At 43.7% G+C, this 23,524-nt stretch overlaps 1 protein-coding gene across 4 annotated transcripts in view; it reads left to right on the forward strand.

The window, feature by feature from the left end:
• The window catches only part of PLEKHG5 (pleckstrin homology and RhoGEF domain containing G5), a 395,051-nt gene that overhangs the window by 236,961 nt on the left and 134,566 nt on the right, over positions 1-23,524 (forward strand). For all 4 annotated transcript variants that reach the window (XM_075328647.1, XM_075328648.1, XM_075328649.1 and 1 more), the window contains one exon: positions 16,260-16,320. In XM_075328647.1, the coding sequence (XP_075184762.1) occupies positions 16,260-16,320 (61 nt within the window). The remainder of the gene's footprint in view (positions 1-16,259; positions 16,321-23,524) is intronic.

The raw sequence follows: 23,524 nt of genomic DNA on the forward strand, positions 1-23,524 counted from the left end.
AACGAGATAAGAAAAGCGAATGATTTATTCACATTTTATACTATTGTAAAATATTGTGGTTTTCTGGTAATGATGGAAGCAGAAGAGCAGGACTCAGCCATTGTCTTCCTTGTGTGAGGAGGTTGTCGAGGTCTGCACTATACACCACAGATCAGCCATGTCTAGAGCTGTAATTACTCTGTCTACCCGTTTAATTACCCCTGCGGCTTTTACCAATTCCTTTTTTCATATTGAGAAACTAAACCACTATAAGTCCCTGCCAAGACTGAAGGTTTCATTGATTGCTGTAATCTAGCCTCATTATAAATCATGAGGGTCCAGACAGCACTGCAATATGTTAGGACACCCCCCCCCCCCCCCCAATGAAGTCATACAGTCATGGCCAAAAGTGTTAGCACCATTAAAATTATTAAAAAAAAAATTAAGTATTTCTCCCAGAAAATTATTGCAAATACACAGGTTTTGTTATACACATTTTTGTTTCCTTTGTGTGTATTGGAACAACATACAAAAAAAAAAAAAAAAAAAAGAGAAAAAAAAGGCAAATTTCACATAATTTCACACGAAACCCTCAAAATGGTCCGGACAAAATTGTTGGCACATTTCCAAAATTGTGGGTAAACAACTTTGTTTCAAGCATGTGGTGCTCATTCAAACTCACCTGTGCCAAGTAACAAGTGTGGGCAATATGAAAATCACACCTGAAACCAGATAAGAAGAGAGAAGTTGACTCCAACTTTGCATTGTGTGTCTGTGTGCCATACTAAGTATGGAGAACAGAAAGAGAAGACCACTGTCTGAGGACTTGGGAACCAAAATTGTTGAAAAACATAAACAATCTCAAAGTTACAAGTCCATCTCCAGAGATCTTGATGTTCCTTTGTCCACGGTGCACAACATAATCATGAAGCTTACAACCCATGGCACTGTAGCTAATCTCCCTGGATGTGGACAGCAGGGAAAAATTGATGAAAGGTTGAAAACGCAGGATAGTCTATCCACCATACAAACAGCCCCAATCAGTTTCCATTGAAATTCGGCTGTCCTGCAGGCTCAGGGTGCATCAGTGTCAGTGCAATCTATCCATCCACATCTGAATGAAATGAAACACTATGGAGGAAACTCAGGAGGACCCCACTGCTGACACAGACATAAAAAAGCTAGACTGAAGTTTACCAAAATGTATGTGAGTAACCAAAATCCTTCAGGGAAAATGTTGTAGACAGTTGAGACTAAGATAGAGCTTTTTAGTAAAGCACATCATTCTACTATTTACTGAAAATGGAATGAGGCCTATAAAGAAAAGAACACAGTCCCTACAATCAAATATGGTGGAGGGTCAAAAATGTTTTGGGGCTGTCTTGCTGCATCTGGCACTGGGTGCCTTGACTGTGTGCAAGGCATCATGAAACCTCAAGATTACTAAAGGATTTTGGGTGGCATGCAGTGCCCAAATCTGGGTTTACATCCTAGTTAATAGATCTTCCAGCAGAACAATGATTCCAAACATTCTTCAAGAAGCCCCAGAAATGGATGGAAAATGCTGGAGAGTTCTGAAGTGGTAGCAATGAGTCTGGCTCTAAGTCTCACTGACACCTGTAGAGAGATCTTAAAATTGCTGTTGGGAGAAGACGCCTTCAAATATAAGAGACCTGGAGCAGTTTGCAAAAGAAGAATCCAAAATTCTAGCAGAGATGTAAGAAGCTTGTGGATGGTTATAGTAAGCGTTTGATTGTAGTTATTTATTCCAAAGGGGGTGCAACCAAATATTAAGTTGAGGGGGACAACAATTTTGTCCGGCCCATTTCTGGGTTTTGGTGTGAAGCCATGTCCAGGTCCTCTAAAGATAGAGATGTTCTTTGTACGCAAAATGGATGCATCCACCTGTATCTGTATCCAGCTGTATCTAAGCATTATTTGTAACTGACACCCTAATCCTTAACGATCAGTTGCCATTTCTTGGGAAATATTGTTAATTTTTCCCGTAGTGACTACTCCTGGTGGAATTTAGGATTACATGGCGCACATTCAAATTATTGCGCAATCATTGAAAACATGGCTATGTAGAAACCAGCAGAGCAGGGGGTTTTTTTCTTGCTCGTAAGGGGGTCCTGAGCCTGTGTGATGCCCACGTAACATAATAGGGCTTCTGTATAGGGGTTGTCCTGTGTCGTGCACTCTTTATACAGTCCATCATACTCATATATAAACCATTGCCGCCATTATTTTGAAATCAGCCTCTCTCTCTTTGTCTCCTTCTCTATAATGAATGATTTTTTTATGAAAAAAAAAAAAAAGCTAGGAGTGAGACTGGCGACCTCGTCCAGCTGGCGCTTGTAATGTTTCTCCGGAGACCGGTGCAGACAGTCTGCTGATCCGCTGTGTTTTCCCTGATATTTAAACCGCCTGCCGCCTAAATTCTGCAGATATTGTGCTGCAATTCACTGCATTGAAAGCTGTGGTTTCACTTCCTGGACAGTGTTCCCTTCCACGTTTAATGGCGACCCTATAAAACACAAATCTTGGCACTTCTGAAAAGAAAGCTTTCACTATTGGGAATCCTCTCCCGTACTCTGGCTTCACTTTACAAGACCGGCTCATGATAGAGTGCGAAGACAATGGGGGAGATCGCATTCAGGAGCGGTCACCGACGCCCTGCGTCACAGAGAGGCCGCTGTGCCGGCTCTTCAGCCTCTCTTCTCTTGGACAATCTCCAATTATTATAGTACTGAGTACCCAACTTTTATATTTACTCAGATGTAGCAGAGCCGACTTGTTATTTAAGTGTAGCAAGCGTTGCGATTACTTGTTAGGGCTATGTTAAACACTGCTCTGTTTGTTTGTAAATATATATATATATATATATATATATATATATATATCTATATATAATTATATATAGCGCTTTGGCAAAAATTAAGAGACCACTGGAAACTTGTCAGGTTTTTTTCTGATTTTTCTCTTTATAGGTATCATCTTTTTAGTAAAATATAAATTATTCTTTTGTTCTATAAACTACTGACAACGTCTCCGAATTTCCAAGCAATACATTCTGCATTTATTTTCTGAAAATGAGAAATGGTCAAAATAGCAAAAAAAATGCACAGTGCTTTCACACCGCAAATAATGCAAAGAAAACAAGTTTATCATTTAGAAATAATAATACTGATGTTTTACCTCAGGAAGAGTTCAGAAATCAATATTTTGTGGAATAACCATTTTTAATCTTAGCTTTCATGCGTCTTGGCATGCTTTCCACCAGTCTATCACACTGCTTTTGGGTGACCCTATGCCACTCCTGGTGCAAAAATGTAAGCAGTTCTTCTTTGTTTGATGGCTTGTGACTATCCATCTTCCTCTTGATTACATTCCAGAGGTTTTCAATGGGGTTCAGGTCTGGAGATTGGGCTGGCCATGACAGGATTTTGATGTGGTGATCCTTCATCCACACATTGATTGACCTGGCTGTGTGGCATGGCGCATTGTCCTGCTGGAAAAAAACAGTCCTGAGAGTTGGGGAACATTGCCTGAGCAGAAGGGAGCAACTGTTTTTCCAGGATAGTCTTGTATGTGGCTTGAATCATACATCCTTCGCAAGGTTTAATCTGCCCAATTTCTAGAGTAAGGTAATCTTCTCTGATGAGTCTAATTTTCAGCTTTGCCCAACACCTGGTCATCTAATGGTTAGACAGAGACCTGGAGAGGCGTACAAGTCAGTGTCTTGCACCCGCTGTGAAATTTGGTGGAGGATTGGTGATATTCAGGGGATGCTTCAGCAAGGCTGGAATTGGACTGATTAAACTTTGCGAAGGACGTGTGAATCAAGCTGCATACAAGGTTATCCTGGAAAAACAGTTGCTTCCTTCTGCTCAGCAATTTTCCCCAACTCTGAGGACTTTTTTTCCAGCAGGGAGGTGCCTTCACAGATGTGCCTCGTTCCTGATGATTGCTCGGTTTCTTTACTGGGCTTGCACTGTCTGAACTTTTCCAGTCGCACTTCCGGTTTGCTCATTGTGCTCTTGGCTCCTGTCTGGTGTAAGAAAGCGCTCATATCAGCGGTATTTTGCCGCAAAACCGGATCCGTCACAAATGCAGTTTCCATTCATTTTCAATGGACTCGCGGTAAGATGCAGTCACATGCGGTTGTGTGCGTCATATACAACTGCATGTGACTGCATCTTAACGTGATCCATTGGAAATTAATGGAACTGAAACACATTTGTCACGGATCCGGTTTTGCGGCAATATACTGCTGATATGAGCGCTGCCTAAGAGTTCTGATCTTGGCTTCTGACCTTGGACCTCTTCCTGACCACGTCTCTGTCTGCTCCCTGACCTTTATACATTACCTCCCGGTTTCTGACCTCGGACAGCTTTCTGACCGCGTCTGTCTGCTCCCTGACCTTTATACATTACCTCCCGGTTTCTGACCTCTGACAGCTTTCTGACCGCGTCTGTCTGCTCCCTGAATCTTATATGTTACCTCCTGGCTTATGATCCCGGCTTGTCTGACTACCCTTCTATTCATACTGCTAGTATGTCTAGCATCACATTTTCCCTTTAAAAATACTGACGCGTACAGGTCTGTGCTCTTGTGCGAGGTCTTACATTCAGTGTTTCATAGCATGTGCGAGATCCCTATACAGTTCCACATGAAGTCCTTATTATCCACCTACAGATATTACTTGTATCACCATTTGCTGACTCTGTGAGGTGCTATGTGCTGTCCTAGAAGTAATGCTTCTGTCATCACAATCCTCCTCCCCCACAACTGTGAATACAGTTATGTTTCTCTGAGAAAGATAAAGTGTTCTTTACCTTTAATTAAAAACAGTCCGCTATTCCCTGACTTACCCCTACACGACCTTGGATGTACATGTAAATCATTGGTGTTCTCCCTGCTTTTGATGCGGGCTCACACGCTTAGCCCGCATCTTTCCCGGCGCTTGACAGCTGATTTAATTAGCCATCAAGTGCCTCCAACAGCCACAGGTAGATCGGCGAGCCCCCTACTGCTATTAACCAGTTAAATCCCACTCTCAATCTCTGACAATGGGATTTAACACTCGCCGGCAGGGAACTCCTCACTGATCTGATGATCAATGCAGCTAGGGGTTGGGCTGATGACTCCCCATACCTGTCACCACAATCCCCCTATGAACACCGGCTGCGAGCTGGCATTCATAGATCATGATTTTTGCTATATAAGTGATCCGACGATCGCAGCTTCAAGTTATTAAATAGTGTAAAAAGTAAAAAAAAAAAATCAGTTTTTTAAAAATACACAAAAGTTCAGATCACCCCCCTTTTGCCCAGTTAAAAATAAAACAATTTAAAAAAAAAAAATACACATATTTGGTTTCACCGCATTCAGAAATGCCGATCTATCAAAATAAAAAAAATCTGATCGGTAAAGGGCGTAACGAGAAAATAAATCAAAACACGAGAATTACTGTTTTTGGTTTTTTTTTTATCAACCGCAACATTGCAATAAAACACAATAAACAGTGATCAATACATCACATATACGCAAAAATGGTATCAGTAAAACCGTCAGCTCGGGACACAAAAAATAAGCCATCACTGAGCCGCAGATCCCGAATAATGAAAATGTTACAGGTCTTGGAAAATGGACACAAAAGCAAATATTTTTTGGGGAGAGATTTTTAAATTTTTTCACCACTTACATAAAATAAAAACTATACGTTTTTGGTATCTATGTATTCGTACTGACCTGCAGAATCATATTGCCTGGTCAGTTTTACCATGTAGTGAACATGGTAAATAAAAAAAAAAAAAAAGTGGAATTGCACTTTTTTTGAAATTTCACCGCACTTGTGTGGGTTTTTTTTGTTTGTTTTTCCATTTTTATCACACTCTGTGGCAGGATGAATGGTGTCATTCAAAAGTACAAATCTGCAATAAACAAGCCCTCATACGACTATATTGACAAAGAGATAAAAACGTTATGACTCTTGGAAGAAGGCAAGAAAAGAAGCAAAAACGGAAAATTGCCCGAGGGTGAAGTGCAGTTTTAAATATTATGCAAAATAGTATTAAATGCTCTGGGTGTGATCGGAGGGATCAGAGCACTTCCCAAGCCTCTGCCTCCCCAATTCTATTCTGACTACCTAGTCAGTGAGCTGGGAGTTAGAGCCAGGGAGACAGAGGCTCGGGAAGGTCTCCGACCACTCCCAGAGCACTTCAGTTTCATTTGTATATTAATAAAAACAGTGATTTCAACACAAAATCTGTAAAACGGGACCATCACTTACTATGTGGCATTTACAATTCTGCTGTTTTCTTATGGGGCCTAGGGGACATCAAACACCAGGGTTCAGCCATGCCTGCTACCCCTTTACCCCCTATAGCTACGTGCTTGGTAATATAGCACACAGCATATGAAATCAGGAATGTAGGGATGCATCATAAGTCCAAATTGATTTCCAAAGTGACAAGCATTAATAGGAGCTATTACCGTGCCCATAGCGGTACCTACAAAACTATGCACAGTGGGCTGTACAGGACATTTTTTCGTCAACTCCCTCCCCCGTCCCCTTTTATTCCCATCCCTTCAAATTCTATATTCTCCCCAAATGAACTTTTGGCTTTTGTACTGACAAGAAAAGCAGATGGCGTCCCATCCTCATAAAATGTGCCATTAATGCATTTGTTCCCTATAAAGCCATCTTTAAAAGAGGTGATGACCCGGCTCTACTTGGCAACAAGTGGACTTCAGCTTATAAACCTGATCAGGCATGTAGGACGCTGCGGATGTTGTCTCATCATTTACTTCATAATCATAAATCAGGTTTATATACAATAGATTGTCATTTAGGGACAAGAATAGTAAAAAATGATTGATTGGCCCCATTTCTGCTCTTTGCTGCAGATCTGCCACTTTATTATTTCAGATTGGATGTGATCAGTGGCGTAACTAGAGTTTGATGGGCCCCGATGCAAAATTAGTACATGGGCCCCCTCATGTTGGTCAGATGTATGTATATGTATGTATGCATTTAGCATTTTAAATACTATAAAGACATAAGAGTTGCCCTCCCCCCATTATGTAGTACTGTCCTGCATCCTGGTTGTCCCCCATCCTAGTAAATATGTCCCCCTTCCTGGTATATACCCTCCTGGTATATACTGTCCCCCTCCTGGTATATACTGTCCCCCTCCTGGTATACATGTTCCTCTCCTGGGACCTTCCTGGTATATACTGTCCCCCTCCTGGTATACAGGTTCCTCTCCTGGGACCTTCCTGGTATATACTGTCCCCCTTCTGATCCCCTCCTTGTATATACTGTCCCCCTCATGGTATATCCTAGTATATACTGTCCCTCTTCTCGTATATACTCTACCCACCCTCCCTGGCTCCCACTTCGTGTGACGTCCTCCTCTATAGCCGGCAGCTCTTCTCTGATTGAGAGGTACCGGCTGCTTCTCTGTAGGATGGGCGCCGGGACCCTCAACCCTACGGGCCCTGTCACGGTGGCGACCTTTGTGACCTCAATCGTTACGCCCCTGGATGTGATTATCTTCAGATATACCTTCTTAGTGGGTTCGGGTGATACTTTATCATAAGGAGGATGGTAATAGGAAATCATCATTTTAGCCTTAGATCTAGATTAACAATATTTCTATTTCTCCAAAATCTGATTTTACCCGGGGTGGAATAAAACCAAACCTGTCTTATCACATTCAGCTCCCTTACAGGAAAAATGTCAGGCTGTGGCGGGGATTAAACGGGCTCCACAGATATCGCTGGACCCTACAGCTCGTCAGTATTTTACGTATAGAGCAGTATGAGGTCTGACAACTTTGTTCCCACGCTCTTGTCACAGTCAAAGCTCCAACATTCAAAGACGACAAGCAATTAATGTTACAAGGGGCACAGCGAAAGCTTAAGAGGTGGATGCTAATTCAGTGATTCATTACCAGAAATAACCCTATAGACCTGACTTACAGCACAGACAATTCCCATATTTCCATCTCGCCTTATGGAAAATAATAAAACTACCAACATCAGATATCCAAGCTCCAGTAGATACAGTCTCTGATATAGAAAACTCAGTAATATGTCGCGTTAGGGATTTTTGAGTCAATCAGGATCCTCATCCGTTTACTAGTGACAGCTTTGGGGCTGAAGCCTCTCATCTACATCTGGCACTCTTCATTTAAATGTTGTTTTGTTTCTCTTAAAACAGTTAATACCAGTTTTGCTGCTAGCAGCTTCCCAACAGTGCAGGTCAGCTGCAGCTGTGTTTAAGCAGCAAGGTTTCCCAGCATTCTTAGCTGATTATACCAAACTATTTGTATTCTGGCTGCCTTGGTGGAAGGAGCTGCTGTGGATTCATCCTGAAGTCGTGTCTTCTCCATTTTGGTTATTATTCCCCTGTTTGTCTCACTTACCCTCTTGTTGTATTAATGCAGCGGTGGGCCTAGTGAGCCTTACCGTCCCATTCCCTAGCCAGTACTATTAAAGGGTTGTTTCAGGGCTTCAGGTTCCTGCTTGGTGACAGGTGTGGAGCCTGTATAGGGTGTGGCTAGTTGTGCAGGGTATTGCGCCAAGTAAGGCAGGAGGTGTCCCATCTACCCTCTCACTAGTGCCAGGACTCACCATTGTTATTGTGTTTCTGGTGTCCCCTTTGTTTGTGATGTTGTTGTGGGGTGTTTTTGTTCAGACATCTGTTGGTCAGAACGCGCTTGCCACATGTAAAAACATGACAATCCCAATGTGTAGTAGGTGTAGTTATAATAATAATAATATTAGCAAATACCTCCAATTAGAAATGTAGTATAGTTCTCCTGATTAGCTATGTCTCTTACCTCATGTGCAGGGCATTGCAGCTGAGGTATCCATGCTTACGACCACAAGCAACTAACTGTCACTAGTGGTCACGAGTGGATGTAACTTTTGCAGGCAGGGGGACAGACCGTGGCAGGGGGGCTGCTCGAGACGCTCGGATCCAGGGTCGTTGCGGTGGCTCGAGGGGAAGCTGGACCTGGGCCTGAGCACCCGTCTGTCGCCCGCAAGTGAAAAGGGGTATTTAATATATATATATATATATATATATATATATATATATATATATATATATATATATATATGAGGTCTGTCAGTGACGCCACCCGTGGTGTGCGGTGATTGTTGGTGAGAGTTGAAATCTTGTCCCCTGCTGGTCAATTGGTGAGGTGTTTGAAACTATTCCTCGCCTTAGGGTCCAGGTACCCTGTCTGTGCACGGCCTCCGGAACGGATCCCCGCTGTCGTTACCAGTGGGCTACGACCCTGCCCTGGTCCACTTAAGGTCTCCTGCGACTGGATTGTCCGTCGCCTGTGGCCTTGTCCACTGACTGCCACCTAGTCACTTGTCCAGTCCTCTGGCAGCCCAAGAGCTCCAACTCCTGGCTACACTGTTCACCGTCTCCTCAGTTCCAACCGTCACTTTCTACTGTTACTCTCTGACTGACTGACTGACTGAAACTGGCTCCTCCCATAACACCTCAGGACCACTAGGTGGGCATCGCCATCCGCTTGGCCCCGCCCACTGGTGTGTCCCTATTGTCATGGGGGGGGGTGACTAGGCTTTGCTGGCTGATGTTGTGCACCAGGATGGGGGTTGTGATGGAGAACCAAATAGGAGGGACCCCTGCACCAAATAGAGGTGCAGTTGTGGCGCCCCTGACCTGGTCAGGCACCACTGAGTACTGCACCCATGCTGGGGACAGTACAATACAGGTAATCCAGAAGGCTGACCGGGGTGTGGAACACAGGCGCATAGTGATCAGGTCTCACACATGTACCCATGAGAGGACCCCTGGGGATCCCAGGAGGGGGAAAAGCCTTCACCTTCACTGGAATAGTGGAGGGGGCCAAAAGCCTCCATCTCCTCTCAAGGGGTGTGGTAAGAGAGTCTGGTTGCTAGGTGGCGTAGGCAAGAACAGGAGAGGAGGGGCAGTGAGCCAGGGCAGTGTAGAGTCCAGGGAGCTCGAGTGAGGAGCAGATCCCTGGGGCTGTGCAGTCTGACAGCGCCCGCGCAGTGGCTACTGACGGGGGAGAACGGTCAACTAGGAGGGCTACCCGAAATCCATCTTCAGCTAAAGAGAGAGCACGGAGTGGGAAGTAAGGAGACTGCTAGAGAGTACCAGGCCCAAACGGGCGGCAGATCCCGAAGCGGAGATAGATCCAGCTTTCTTTTGCTAAACCTGCCGGTGTGGGGCTCTCAAAGCCCACGCCACAACACTACAAAAGCCGCAGCCACGTAGCCACAGTTAGGGCCCGTAGGTCACAGGAGGCAAGCAGCTGGAGTGGCCTGGTCCAGGCAACAAGCAAACAGCAACCGAAGGGGAGAGAGGCTGCAGCATCTTCCCTGGGTGACCCCCATAGGGACTCAAAGTCGGGGTTACCCCAAACCACCAAGGGCTAAGGAAGGCGAGTTAGTAGTCACCCTCACAAGTCAGCCTGAAGGACACCTGGTTCCCACTTGGTTCATCCCAGCTACGCCCGGGTCACTCACCCTGCCACCTGAAGTGAGTAAAAACCCTGAAAGACATTCTGCCTGTGTGGAGTTATTCTGCGCCTTGTGGTACTACGCACCTACACCGGGCCCTGGGGCTTGCCTCACTCTCAGGAGGCTATTCCAACTAACTGCACACACCATCAGCCCCAGGCGACCCTCAACCTGCAGTGGCGGTCCCCCCCACTGACCGCAATACTGAGAGTGGCGTCACGACAAGAAGAAGATCTCCTACCTGTGACAGATCCAGCCGAGTGGAGTCCCTGAAGGTAATGCACCGACACTACACCTGTGGGGCTTCACACAGTCATCTGTGACCCTGATTTTGTCAGGGCGTCACATAACCATAGTTACCTAAGCTGCAGTGCCCTGCAGATGGGGTAAGATACATAACTAATCAGGAGAACTATACTACATTTCTAATTTGAGGTATTTGCTGATAATATTATTATTATTATACCCACTACATGTTAGGATAGGATCTTGGAGATGATAATACACCATTAATTCTTATACCCAGCATTTGCACCCTGGTAGTCAGACATATACAGTGCATGAAGCTATGTACACTGAGTCAGCAGCCCAGCTCCTATTGACTTAAATGGGAGCTGCTTTACCCAAGAGCAGCCACAATACAGCATGCTGTGCACACCCGCCTGCAAACATCTGATTATTGGGGGTGCTGGGTGTCAATCCCTTGCCAATATGATCATTTATCCTAAGGATATATAAGCCCTACACAGCCCCTTTTGTGTTCCCTGGAGGGGCTACAACAGCAAAACACTCTCCGAAAAGCTCATCTTTATAGAATCTGAAAAAAAGGGATTGTCCAAAGCAGACAACCCCGAGCAGCGCTTGTGTCACCAGGAGACAATGATGGCTGATCTGCGCAGAGCTCGGGGTCAGTGCGTGTTTTCCCCGGGGGGCTCCTTCCCGAGTGAAATGACTCTTACCACGGGTGTGTTGTCTGTAATGTATTGTTTTTGGAAGCCTGGAATTATTTTGCTATCCTTGCCCAGTTCAGCATCATAAGATTGTGTTCTGACACATCCATTCTCTCCCGCTTCCTGCTCATACTGATGCACAGGGCGTGTATGGATCCTGACCACAAATAAATCCCCCGCTACACCCAGCAGCTAGAGCAAATACATGGGCAGAGAGAACCATCCAGACAGTCTGCAAAGTGCTGTGCACAGGCAACGTTACCTGGTCATGATACCTGTCAATAAGTGATGATAACTATAAGGCATAATGCTTCTATAAAGAGTGCAACAGCGCTCCCTGGTGGACAAATCATCATGAAAACAGACTTAAAAGTATTGTGCCACATTTTGAATCGGGAGCGCACTTCTCCCCTGTCTCCTGGCTTCCTGCTTGATGGGAGCAGTGAGCTCCTGAAGATTGAAAATATAGACCATTGCTCCACTCTGATGCTGCTATATGAACATGAAACTGGAACTTTTCGAGATTTGCTATTGAAATGTCAAATCGTTTCTTCTTTTGCTCGTCGGTTAACATTTTTGGCACCCAACGCGCGGAGACCTTTCTCATATGCAATTTTTTTTAAAGGATTCTTGGAATACTGCCATATGAGATCCCTGTGACCTCAGCTACATGCCTGATAGTCACTCTTCGATCTGCCAATGCAACTTCTTCAACTTTTTTCACGTTTTCTTCATTGAGGGACGTGGATGGGCGTCCTTCACGATGTTCATCTTCCGTCGATGTTCTTCCCAGCTTAAATTCCTAGGCCCAGCGTGCAACTGTGGAATATGGAGGAGAAGAGTCCCCCAATGTTTCCAAGTCATTTCCAAGTCGCTGTGTATGTCTTTGGTAGTCATTTTTTTCAAGCAGAGGTATTTGATGACAGCTCTGAGCTCGTTTTTTCCATTTTGATGTTCACTCCTCGGCAGTTCATATTCAAATGAATGTAGCTCCCGGGAATCGTGGCCTATTTAAGTGATTTTTTTTTCCTGGACTAGTGGGTACCTAAGAGAGAAGAAAACATTTTATTTTAATTTCAGTGTGCAATAGAAATAACCGATTATCATTACTTTTGGATCGCCCCTCGTATGAGTAATCTTTAAAATAAAAAAAAATAAATCTTTATTTTTATATAGCGCTAACATATTCCGCAGCGCTTTACATACATCAGGAACACTGTCCCCATTGGGGCTCACAATCTAGAGTCCCTATCTGTATGTCTTTGGGAGGAAAACAGAGAGCCCGGAGGAAACCCACACAAACACAGGGAGAACATACAAACTCCTTGCAGATGGTGTCCTTGGTGGGATTCGAACCCAGGACCCCAGCGCTGCAAGACTCCAGTGCTAACCACTGAGCCACTTACCTCTGATACAAGGAGCATCAATGGTGGCTGGTACCATTGATCTGAGCAGCACTTACAAGCTCTATACCAAAGAGCTGGAAAGTGCTGCACTCTTTAAGAAGTAATAGACTGCAGCAGTGGTCGGGAACCTAGGTAACCAGCAGTAAGCAATACCATCAAATAGCCCTAGTTCTTGAGAAAGTAGAGGATTTTTAATAACTGAGTTGCAAATCTTGTCTTTAGAACCTTTTTATAATTTTAAATATTTAGAATGTCTATCCCTTTAAATAAGTAACAAAAGATCAAAATTAGTAAACATTTTGTTAGGATTTGCATATAACAAAAGGCTCTGAAGGACACTGCATATAATAATTTCTGTGTGACCCATCGCTTCTAGGTGATGCCTCAACTGCAGGGAAGGTTCCCACAATCGGATAAAAAAAATCTGTCACTCTTATTTTTCTTGGAGGGGGGAGGATATATATTAATCATTATAGTAGGTCCACTGCCTGCTGCAAAAATAGGAATCACACGTTTTGTAGTTCTGAAATTGTACTCTAGGGGGCCTCATAAACCTTTCTTAGAGAATACATTGGTAGTGATTGCATAAAGAAGTCACAATGATTTTCAGATATAATAATAATAATAATTTAATTCATTTATATAGCGCTATTAATTCCGCAGCGCTTTACATACATTGGCAACACTGTCCCCATTGGGGCTCACAATCTAGAGTCCCTATCTGTATTTCTTTTGAGTGTGGGAGGAAACCCACGCAAATATGGGGAGAACATACAAACTCATTGCAGATGTTGTCCTTGGTGGGATTTGAGCCCAGGACTCCAGTGCTGCAAGACTGCAGTGCTAACCACTGAGCCAACATGCTGCCCATATACAGTTAATAGCTGCAAATGTAAGGGCAAAGCCAGCAGAGGCACAGAAACATATTAAATTATATTTTTTAAAATTATTATATTGTATTATTATAATATTAGGTTATTATATTATCATGTTATATTATTTATTTATTTTTAATTATATTATATTTTCTTTTCTTGCATCCAATCATTTAGGAACAAAATAGCACTTGCCATAATTGTTCTCAATCCTTCTCCAAATGACATAAGAGGAGAAAAAAAACCAAACAATATATATTTTTTATTTCATTATATTTTATTTTATTATAATGTTATTATATGTTTAAATTATTATTATTTTATGTTATTATAATATTATGTTATTATATTATTATCATGTTCTATTATTTATTTGTAATCATTATATTATATTTTCTTTTCTATGCATCCAATAATTTAGGAACAAAAAATTGTCCTCAATCCTTCTCCAAATGACATAAGGAGAAAAAAACCCAAACAATATATATATATATTTTTTTTATTTCATTATTATATTATATTTTTGTTATTATATTATGTTAATTTTTTAAATTATTATTATTGTATATTACATGTTATACTGTATTATCATCATGTTCTATTATTTATTTATTTTTAATTATTATATTATATTTTCTCTTCTATGCATCCAATCATTTAGGAACAAAATAGCACTTGCCATAATTGTTCTCAATCCTTCTCCAAATGACATGAGGAGAAAAAAAACAAAACAATATGTATATATATTTTTTCATTATTATATTATATTATATTTTATTATTATATTATGTTATTATTATATTTTTTAAAGTATTATATCATATTATATGTTATTATATTATCATGTTACATTATTATTTATTAATTATTATATATATTTTTTCTATGCATCCAATCATTTAGGAACAAAATAGCACTTGTCATAATTGTCTCCAATCCTTCTCCAAATGACATAAGGGGAGAAAAAACACAAATTGGGGTTTACTCGTCTTCCTCCCGGGTCCAGCGCTGAGTCCCCCCCCCCCCCCAATGCTCCCTGGTTCTGATATTGTCTGCGTTCAATAAGTGAGCTCATTGGCTCACGCTTTCAATTCAGGCAAAGCATTTATTGGCTGCAGTGCTGTCAGCATGACATCAGCGCTGCGTAGAATAAGAGACCCAGGGAGCAGTGGCAGAGACTCAGTGCTGGACCTGGGGAAGGTGAGGAAAGCATCATTTTTTTTAATAATTATTATTATTACTGTAAAACAAACCTCAACTGAGGAACAGAGGTTGTCCGATACTGGAAGAATCTGTTTAATTCTGTCTGTTCCCATTTATGAGGTTGCAAAAGTTGAGCGTGCCACTAGAGCCATATCTCTAGCAGGGAGATAGAGATATATACATATGGTATCGATGTCAGTCTGAATAACTGGGCATATCTGCCATTCAAGAGTCTGGGAATGCTGGATGATACCTCATTAGAATGAAGGAAGGTGCTGGCCCTGGGCCACTCAGGCGACGCACTTTTTCCCTAAGGACCACTGTGTGCGTATGTGACTTGGGGTGAGGTGCATGACACTTACTGGTTTCTTCTGGCCGGTGTCCATCACCCAGCTGGCCATCATCGTCATAGACAGTCAGTAACATATGTGACTTCAACCAGAAAGTTCACTATATTCTTCACACCGTTATAGCAGACAGGGCCTTCCTTTACTTCCTTCCTCTCAGTGTGGGGTACTACCTCTCGACCTATCCCCTCCGCTATCTTGGATCTCGTCCTCAATATCCATGATCTTTTCTCCTTCCCCCTGACTCAGTTTACCTCCACGATCTTGTCTCCTTCCCCCTGACTCCTCTAACCTTCGTCTGTTTCTGGGCTCCGGCAGTTCTCTAGCTGGAAGAACCTTTAAGCACGTTAGGGCGAGCTGTAGGCTCCGGACCTATCGAGGTTACCCAAGGGTTCCATGAGTGGCCCTAGCACTGAGGCCACGTCTTCTCACACTTGAACACTATTCTAGACTGGCTCCTCTTGAGACCTCCCAATCATCCTCTACCCTGCATCTGTCAATTCCCCTTTAACCCTATCTCAGCCCAACCACTAGGTGGCGTCTTTGGTAACAGTCCCGCTCTACTGTATATAGAACCTGCACCCAGCTGGCGGCACAACATATACAATCAGTAGTTAATATAACACACAGAATACATAACATAACCAGTACAGGGCAAGCCCTCCTTCTACAAGGGGATACAGTAGTTGGTTGTAACCTAACTTTCCCGGAATCCATTAGTGTGGACGACTCTGATGTCTTTAATATCCTGTGTCCGGGGAGTGGGGGTTCGTGGTAAATATAGAAATTACTGTCTACAAACGGAGGATATATTGTGTAATATTCTACTGTCAAGTGTATATCTCCCAGGTGGTCTGCAGGCTGCACGAGATACAAGGATAATCATCTGCACCTTATCTGATGGCAGTCTATGTTCTCCAGAAAAGTATCATCCATCTTATTATTTATTTTACTTCCTGCAGAGAGAAGAAAGCTGCCGGGCTGAAGATAACGAAGAAGAAGACTCGAAGACGGCACACAGATGTAAGGAGATACAGTATATACATATATATGTGTGTTTACAGGGGTCTTACCATTACTTTAAATCTAGATATACAGTGTGTCCACCCATATCCTGTCCACCGCCATTAACTTGGGAACGGCGACCGCTATAGGCATAGAAGTGGTGTCTAGGTATAGTAAAGTAGCCATGCGCTACGCAATGAAACCACCTATAGCGCCACCTGGTGGAAAACAACGGAGTTGGCATTTTTATCTCGAAAACGGAACGAGATAAAGTGAATTACAAAGTTGTAGGGCATCATCAATTCAATACGAATCGACACCTTGCATACAGAAATGCTATGATTAGAACGTGTAAACCTCACAAGGCTGCGGACGTGAAGCGATTCCTCATGGAGACCTTCCTACAAGTCATTGGGTATGGTGGCTGTGTGGAGTGGCCTCCGCTCACCTGACCTAACCCCATTGGACTTCTTTCTGTGAGGTCACATCTAACAGCAGGTGTATGCGACCCCTCCACCAACATTGCAGGACCTACGACGACGTATCACAGAAGCTTGTGCAAACGTATCACCTACCATATTGCACATCGTGCAGCAAGATACAGTATGCTGTGCAGAGTCCAGATGTGCATTGCAGCTGACGGGGGCCACTTTGAGCATCAAAGTTAAATAAGCGCCATATGTGTGACCAGCATTCAATGTTTTGGGGGGAGGGGGGGGGGGGAGTCATGCGTTTCATATCATAGCATTTCTGTATGCAAGGTGTCGATTCGCATTTAATTGATGATGCCCTAGAATTTTTTAATTAACTTTTTTTCTCTCTCTCGTTCTATTTTCGAGATAAAAATGCTAACTCCATTGCTTTCCACCAGGTGGCGCTATAGGTGGTTTCATTGCGTAGCGCATGGATACTTTACTATACCTAGACACCACTTCTATGCCTATAGCTGCCGCCGTTCTCAAGTTAATGGCGGTGGACAGGATATGGGTAGACACACTGTATATATACACACTGTATATGTGTTCCGTGTGGATCTAGCAGCAAGGAGTCACTCTCATCACTGCACAGTACAGTGCCCTTTTCCAGTTTTTTTCCGTATGGCACCAGTTCCTACCCTTCAAAAACAATCTTTTGCATGGGGTTGTGTCCCAGTTCCTGCACATTGCCTTAAGTGAAAATTTAAAGAATCTTTTTTTATGTCATGTGGGGTCCCAAAAATTGGACTCCCACCAAGCAATGAGCTCTGGCAGACCCTGGGACATTCTGATGAATAATTTGTTCTGTGGACATCATCAGATAAAGAATATTTCACATATAGTATCTTCCGCCCCCACATATTATCTCCTAACCGTACCTGCACCTACATGTAATCCGGAGCCTCCGCACACCTGCCGGTCACGGGTCATCACACAAATGACACATACTATGAGCCGGATTCCACGAAGCTGCATACTAAAGTCATGCTGTCAATACCTCATTGAATTTTGTAGAATTTGGGGTCTCTCCACCAATAAAGAGGTATTATTGCCCAATAGGACTAGTATATAAATGATCATCCCGGACTCCATAAGTATACATGTTACCCAAACTGATACATTGTGGAAAACTATCAGGACAGAGATTTTTACTCTAGTTATGTATTTTTGTTGTCTATAAGAGCACCAAACCGTGCACAAATACTATTTTTGTCAATATCTGCCACGATGACTATGGGATAGTGGGGGACTGGGGCTCCTATGCTGTCCCTCAATCTAGAAGGCCATATGCTATCCCTAATCTTAGGTATACTCTTGATGGTAGAGAGGCCTAAGTCTCCTTCCTGGCCCTGCTGCTGACCAGTCCTGATCTGACCCCCCCCCCTCCCCCCGTGCCGCCATGGAGGAATGGGACAGAATAAAGACAGACAAGTGAAGACCAAAACCCTGTCACACAGCGCGCGCGCACAAAGGTTAAGACAATTAGAGATTCAAGAGGAAAACGAGAGCAGGAGGGAAGCTACAAAACACCAGGAGTAAACTCCACAACTGCTCCAAGCAATAAGTGCAACTTTCACCAGAAAGTCTAGGACACCACACCTCACAGACCAACAAAGACAAACTATAGCTCGCATAGGTGGAAGGATTCAACCAGCATAAATAGGAGGGGAGCAAATGTGATAGGCCTCCCCACAACATATGATCAAAGGATCAAGGAGACTAGCAGAGATTACCTCTTGCTATGAATCAGATGGACTCTTGCTTGCTTATGAATGAGCCCACAGCAGCAGGTCGACGTCTGAGTCTGCCTGTGTTGAGCCCAGCCACCAGAAAAACCATCAGACAGTGTCAGAATCTGCAATCTGAACAGAGCCTGATGCCGTAAAGACAGCAGGAGAAGTTTGTGCAAAACTCCGTTGTGACAATATCTCCATGAATTTGGTAAAGTGCAAAATGGACCTGTACTGTTTACAAACCTAGATTCACGAGAAGTCATCTACCAGTACCCAGGAGAGAAAAATAAGCCATGTGGGGGAAACGTAGGGAGAACCAAGGCTGAATGGACTGTCCTCTCTGGCCGTATACATGAGATATTTGTTGGACGAAAGATCGTTTAGGCAGCTGTTCTTCCCCCATTTTCCCTATATAGGAAGGCACGGCTTGTCCAAGCATTTCCATGTTCTCGATGACATAGTTGCCACCATAATCTTCTGGTAGGGGCTTAGCTCTGTGCTGAACGATAGGATCACTTGCTGAAATTCACCAGGTTGGATCTTTTCTTCCCCCAACATCTTCATTGGAGGCCATACATATTAGATGGTTTTCCGATACCACAGAAATTAGAAGTTTTGGTTGACTTTTACCTAACATGTATGGGGCATCTAGAGGTTGTCCTCATCTTGTCTGTAATGCCTCCAACCATTGCTCCAGTGAGGCTTCACCTTTTACGCTCGCTTTCTTGGTTTAAGCACATCAGTAATACAGATTGACTGGAATATAAAGTATCGTTATATAGTATGGCTCGGGGTGAGGTTGCTTGTCAACTGATGACACAGGTTGCAGTTTCAATAGTATTTTTGCTGATAAGTGTCACAATCAGGTTTTTCTAACCGAGTTCAGGTTTCACAACCTCTACGGAAATTTCTGACCTTTAACCACAGAGAAGTCACAAGAAAGTGTTCATCATTATATACATTACATAGCAATACTGAGCAGCGTGGCTGTGACTCCAGCCCTGGGGGACATAAACACTTACCGGAAAGCAGCAGCTCCATCTGTTTGCCTCTCGCTCTCTACTCCTCCTTTCATTATAGACTTTAGCTGGGATCTGATCCCTCCGTGAGCTGGTACTCCACCTCATCCTGACCAAGGAGCATTGTAGCTGCAGAAGAAGCTTCTTATTAGTGGAGAAAGAATCATTTTCTTTTATAACATGTATGATGATATTTCTAAAATGTGCTTGTACAATATACGGTATGCAAAGCCTGAAATGACAGTAAAGGACATGTTCCATAATAAGGGAACGGACATACGGCATCCGATCTGTTTTACTGTAGGATCGGATGCACACGGACGTGCTACCATGTGCCATCCAATCCTACACAGTAGACATTGAAAAGATGGTCCTGTCCGTGGGTCCGCAAAAAACAGGAACTGACCAGGACAGACGGAACGGTCATGTGAATGATCCCTAACTGTTGAAGCATACTTTTTTGTAAGTTGTGGCAAAGTGACACCACATGAAGTGGCACAATGCATTGACAGCATTGCACCACCTGCACCAGGACCCGTATATAGCGGCATATAAGACAGAAAGTAATGGAGCAAGGAGCCTATGCCTCTCTTCTCTACCACAGGATCGACCTGTATTCGCATCACGTTGATGATGATACAGTTCAAAGTAGCGCTCTCAGGTGATCTGTGGTGCCAAGCAAGAAGTCCGGAGCTTTTGCTGTGTTTTGGGCACTAGTGATGTCACATTAGGCATGGGGAAGTACCACGTGTGCGGCAACAGGGAGATGGTGAAACCTGACCAAACCTTCCGCTGGCCCCTGACTCCACTGACCACCCTAGATAGGTTCCGCACCTATGTGCCAAGCAGGATATCTGGCCCTGGCTGACACTAGAATTGGGCCCTATTTAGGGAATGGATGGGATGAGCGCTTAGTCAACCCCACTAAGCTCTAAAAAAGACACAGCACACACAGGGGAAAGCACATGAATAACTTACCTCTAGGACGACTCAGGGAGAGGAACAGCAATGAAAAACAATGTTTCTTCAGATTGCTATAAGTTGGCTGCTCACATCAATAGGTTTTTAACTCTATCACCAGCAAAGCCCAAGGGGGAATTAGAGTATTTAAGGACACCAAGGGAAGTGCTGATGATTAACAGCTGAAAGGTGAGGAAATCCACAGGGTCCTAAAGGAGGAGTTTGTGAAGCCAAACGCTGTGACCTTCTACAGCTGGACACCACAGGACTGTCTGTGAAGCGTGATACACCCGTGACAAGTGACACCTCTGCTTCGAACTTACTGACAATGCACCATAACTCATCCTCTAAAAATGTTAAAGTTTCATTTGCTTTGTGATATGTATGTACTGTTCAAAAAGGACCGATTTATTTATTTTTCCCAAAAAACAAACAAACAGCGCCCCAGTGTCCAATAGGCAGTGTCTGGTATTGCAGCTGTTTTACATTCTGGTGAATAGGGACTATAGATTGTAACATTAGAGCTGTCAGCTTGAGACGTCCATGGCAGCAGTAAGACCGGTTCTTGTTCACTGCACAAAGCAGTTGTCTGCGCTGATACAATGTAACTAACCTTTCAGCAGCCCAAGGAGGATTAGGTCAGGGAGAGATTTTTCATTTAGCCTCCAGGTGTAATCAGGAAGGCTTCCATTCTCTGACAAGAAGCACGGGTCGCTTAATTGGCAGTCATATTAAAGGCAAAGAAGATCTGAAAATTGCACAATTTTTAATTAAACCGTGATGATGCGTTATTTACATGAAACTGGAAACCCCCTGTTAATTTACATAATGAAAGTTGTAGTGACACAGCGACCAGTCACAAGGTACAACACTCCAGTATTTCTTACCGTATATTACCACTGTCTGCAATACAGGGTGGCACGGTGGCTTTTTGATTAGCACTGTACTATAACTCAGTGGTTAGCACGGTACGGTAGCTCAGTGGTTGGCACTGTATGGTAGCTCAGTGGTTAGCACTGTATGGTAGCTCAGTGGTTAGCACTGCACGGTTGCTCAGTGGTTAGCACTGTACGGTTGCTCAGTGGTTAGCACTGCATGGTAGCTCATTGGTTAGCACTGTATGGTAGCTTAGTGGTTAGCACTAAACAGTTGCCAGTGGTTAGCACTATATGGTTGCTCAGTGGTTAGCACTGTAAGGTAGCTCAGTGGTTAGCATTGTATGGTAGCTCAGTGGTTAGCACTGTAGGGTAGCTCAGTGGTTAGCACTGTATTGGTGGCTCAGTGGTTAGCACTGTAGTCTTGCAGCGGTGGGGTCCTGGGTTCAAATCCCACCAAGGACAACATCTGCAAGGAGTTTGTATGTTCTCCCCGTGTTTGCGTGGGTTTCCTCCAGGTTCTCCGATTTCCTCCCACACTCCAAAGACATACAGCTAGGGACTTTAGATTGTGAGCCCCAATGGGGACAGTGCTGCCAATGTATGTGAAGTGCTATGGAATTAATAGCGCTATATAAATTAATAAATATTATTATTATAGCTCAGTGGTTAGCACTGTAAAGTTGCTCAGTGGTTAGCACTGTACAGTTGCTTAGTGGTTAGCACTGTGTGGTAGCTCAGTGGTTAGCACTGTATGGTAGCTCAGTGGCTAGCACTGTATGGTAGCGCAGTGGTTAGCACTGCATTGCATCTCAGTGGTTAGCACTGTACGGTTGCTCAGTGGGTAGCGCAGTGGTTAGCACTGTATTGTATCTCAGTGGTTAGCACTGTACAGTTGCTCAGTGGTTAGCACTGTATGGTAGATCAGCGGTTAGCACTGTATTGAAGCTCAGTGGTTAGCACTGTACAGTTGCTCAGTGGTTAGCACTGTATGGTAGCGCAGTGGTTAGCACTGTATTGTATCTCAGTGGTTAGCACTGTATTGTATCTCAGTGGTTAGCACTGTACAGTTGCTTAGTGGTTAGCACTGTATGGTAGATCAGCGGTTAGCACTGTATTGAAGCTCAGTGGTTAGCACTGTACAGTTGCTCAGTGGTTAGCACTGTATGGTAGCGCAGTGGTTAGCACTGTATTGTATCTCAGTGGTTAGCACTGTATTGTATCTCAGTGGTTAGCACTGTATTGTATCTCAGTGGTTAGCACTGTACAGTTGCTTAGTGGTTAGCACTGTATGGTAGATCAGCGGTTAGCACTGTATTGAAGCTCAGTGGTTAGCACTGTACAGTTGCTCAGTGGTTAGCACTGTATGGTAGCGCAGTGGTTAGCACTGTATGGTAGCGCAGTGGCTAGCACTGTATGGTAGCGCAGTGGTTAGCACTGTATGGTAGCGCAGTGGTTAGCACTGTATTGTATCTCAGTGGTTAGCACTGTATTGTATCTCAGTGGTTAGCACTGTATAGTTGCTCAGTGGTTAGCACTGTATTGAAGCTCAGTGGTTAGTACTGTACGGTTGCTCAGTGGTTAGCACTGTACATTTGCTCAGTGGTTGGCACTGTATGGTAGCGCAGTGGTTAGCACTGTATGGTAGCGCAGTGGCTAGCACTGTATGGTAGCGCAGTGGTTAGCACTGTATGGTAGCGCAGTGGTTAGCACTGTATTGTATCTCAGTGGTTAGCACTGTATTGTATCTCAGTGGTTAGCACTGTATAGTTGCTCAGTGGTTAGCACTGTATTGAAGCTCAGTGGTTAGTACTGTACGGTTGCTCAGTGGTTAGCACTGTACATTTGCTCAGTGGTTGGCACTGTATGGTAGCTCAGTGGTTAGCACTGTACGGTTGCTCAGTGGTTAGTACTGTATGGTAGCTCAGTGGTTAGCACTGCAGTCTTGCAGTGCTGGGGTCCTGGTTTCAAATCCCACCAAGGAAAACATCTACCAGAGGTTTATATTATATATTTTCCACTTGCTTGCGTGGGTTTTCTCTGATTTCCTCCCATACTCCAAAAACTGATAGGGAATATAGATTGTGAGCCCCAATGGGGACAGTGTTTCTGAAGTATGTAAAGCACTATATAAGTGATTAAATATTATTATATTCCAA

Source organism: Anomaloglossus baeobatrachus, chromosome 11 (assembly GCF_048569485.1).
Source record: "Anomaloglossus baeobatrachus isolate aAnoBae1 chromosome 11, aAnoBae1.hap1, whole genome shotgun sequence".
Lineage (NCBI taxonomy): Eukaryota > Metazoa > Chordata > Amphibia > Anura > Aromobatidae > Anomaloglossus > Anomaloglossus baeobatrachus.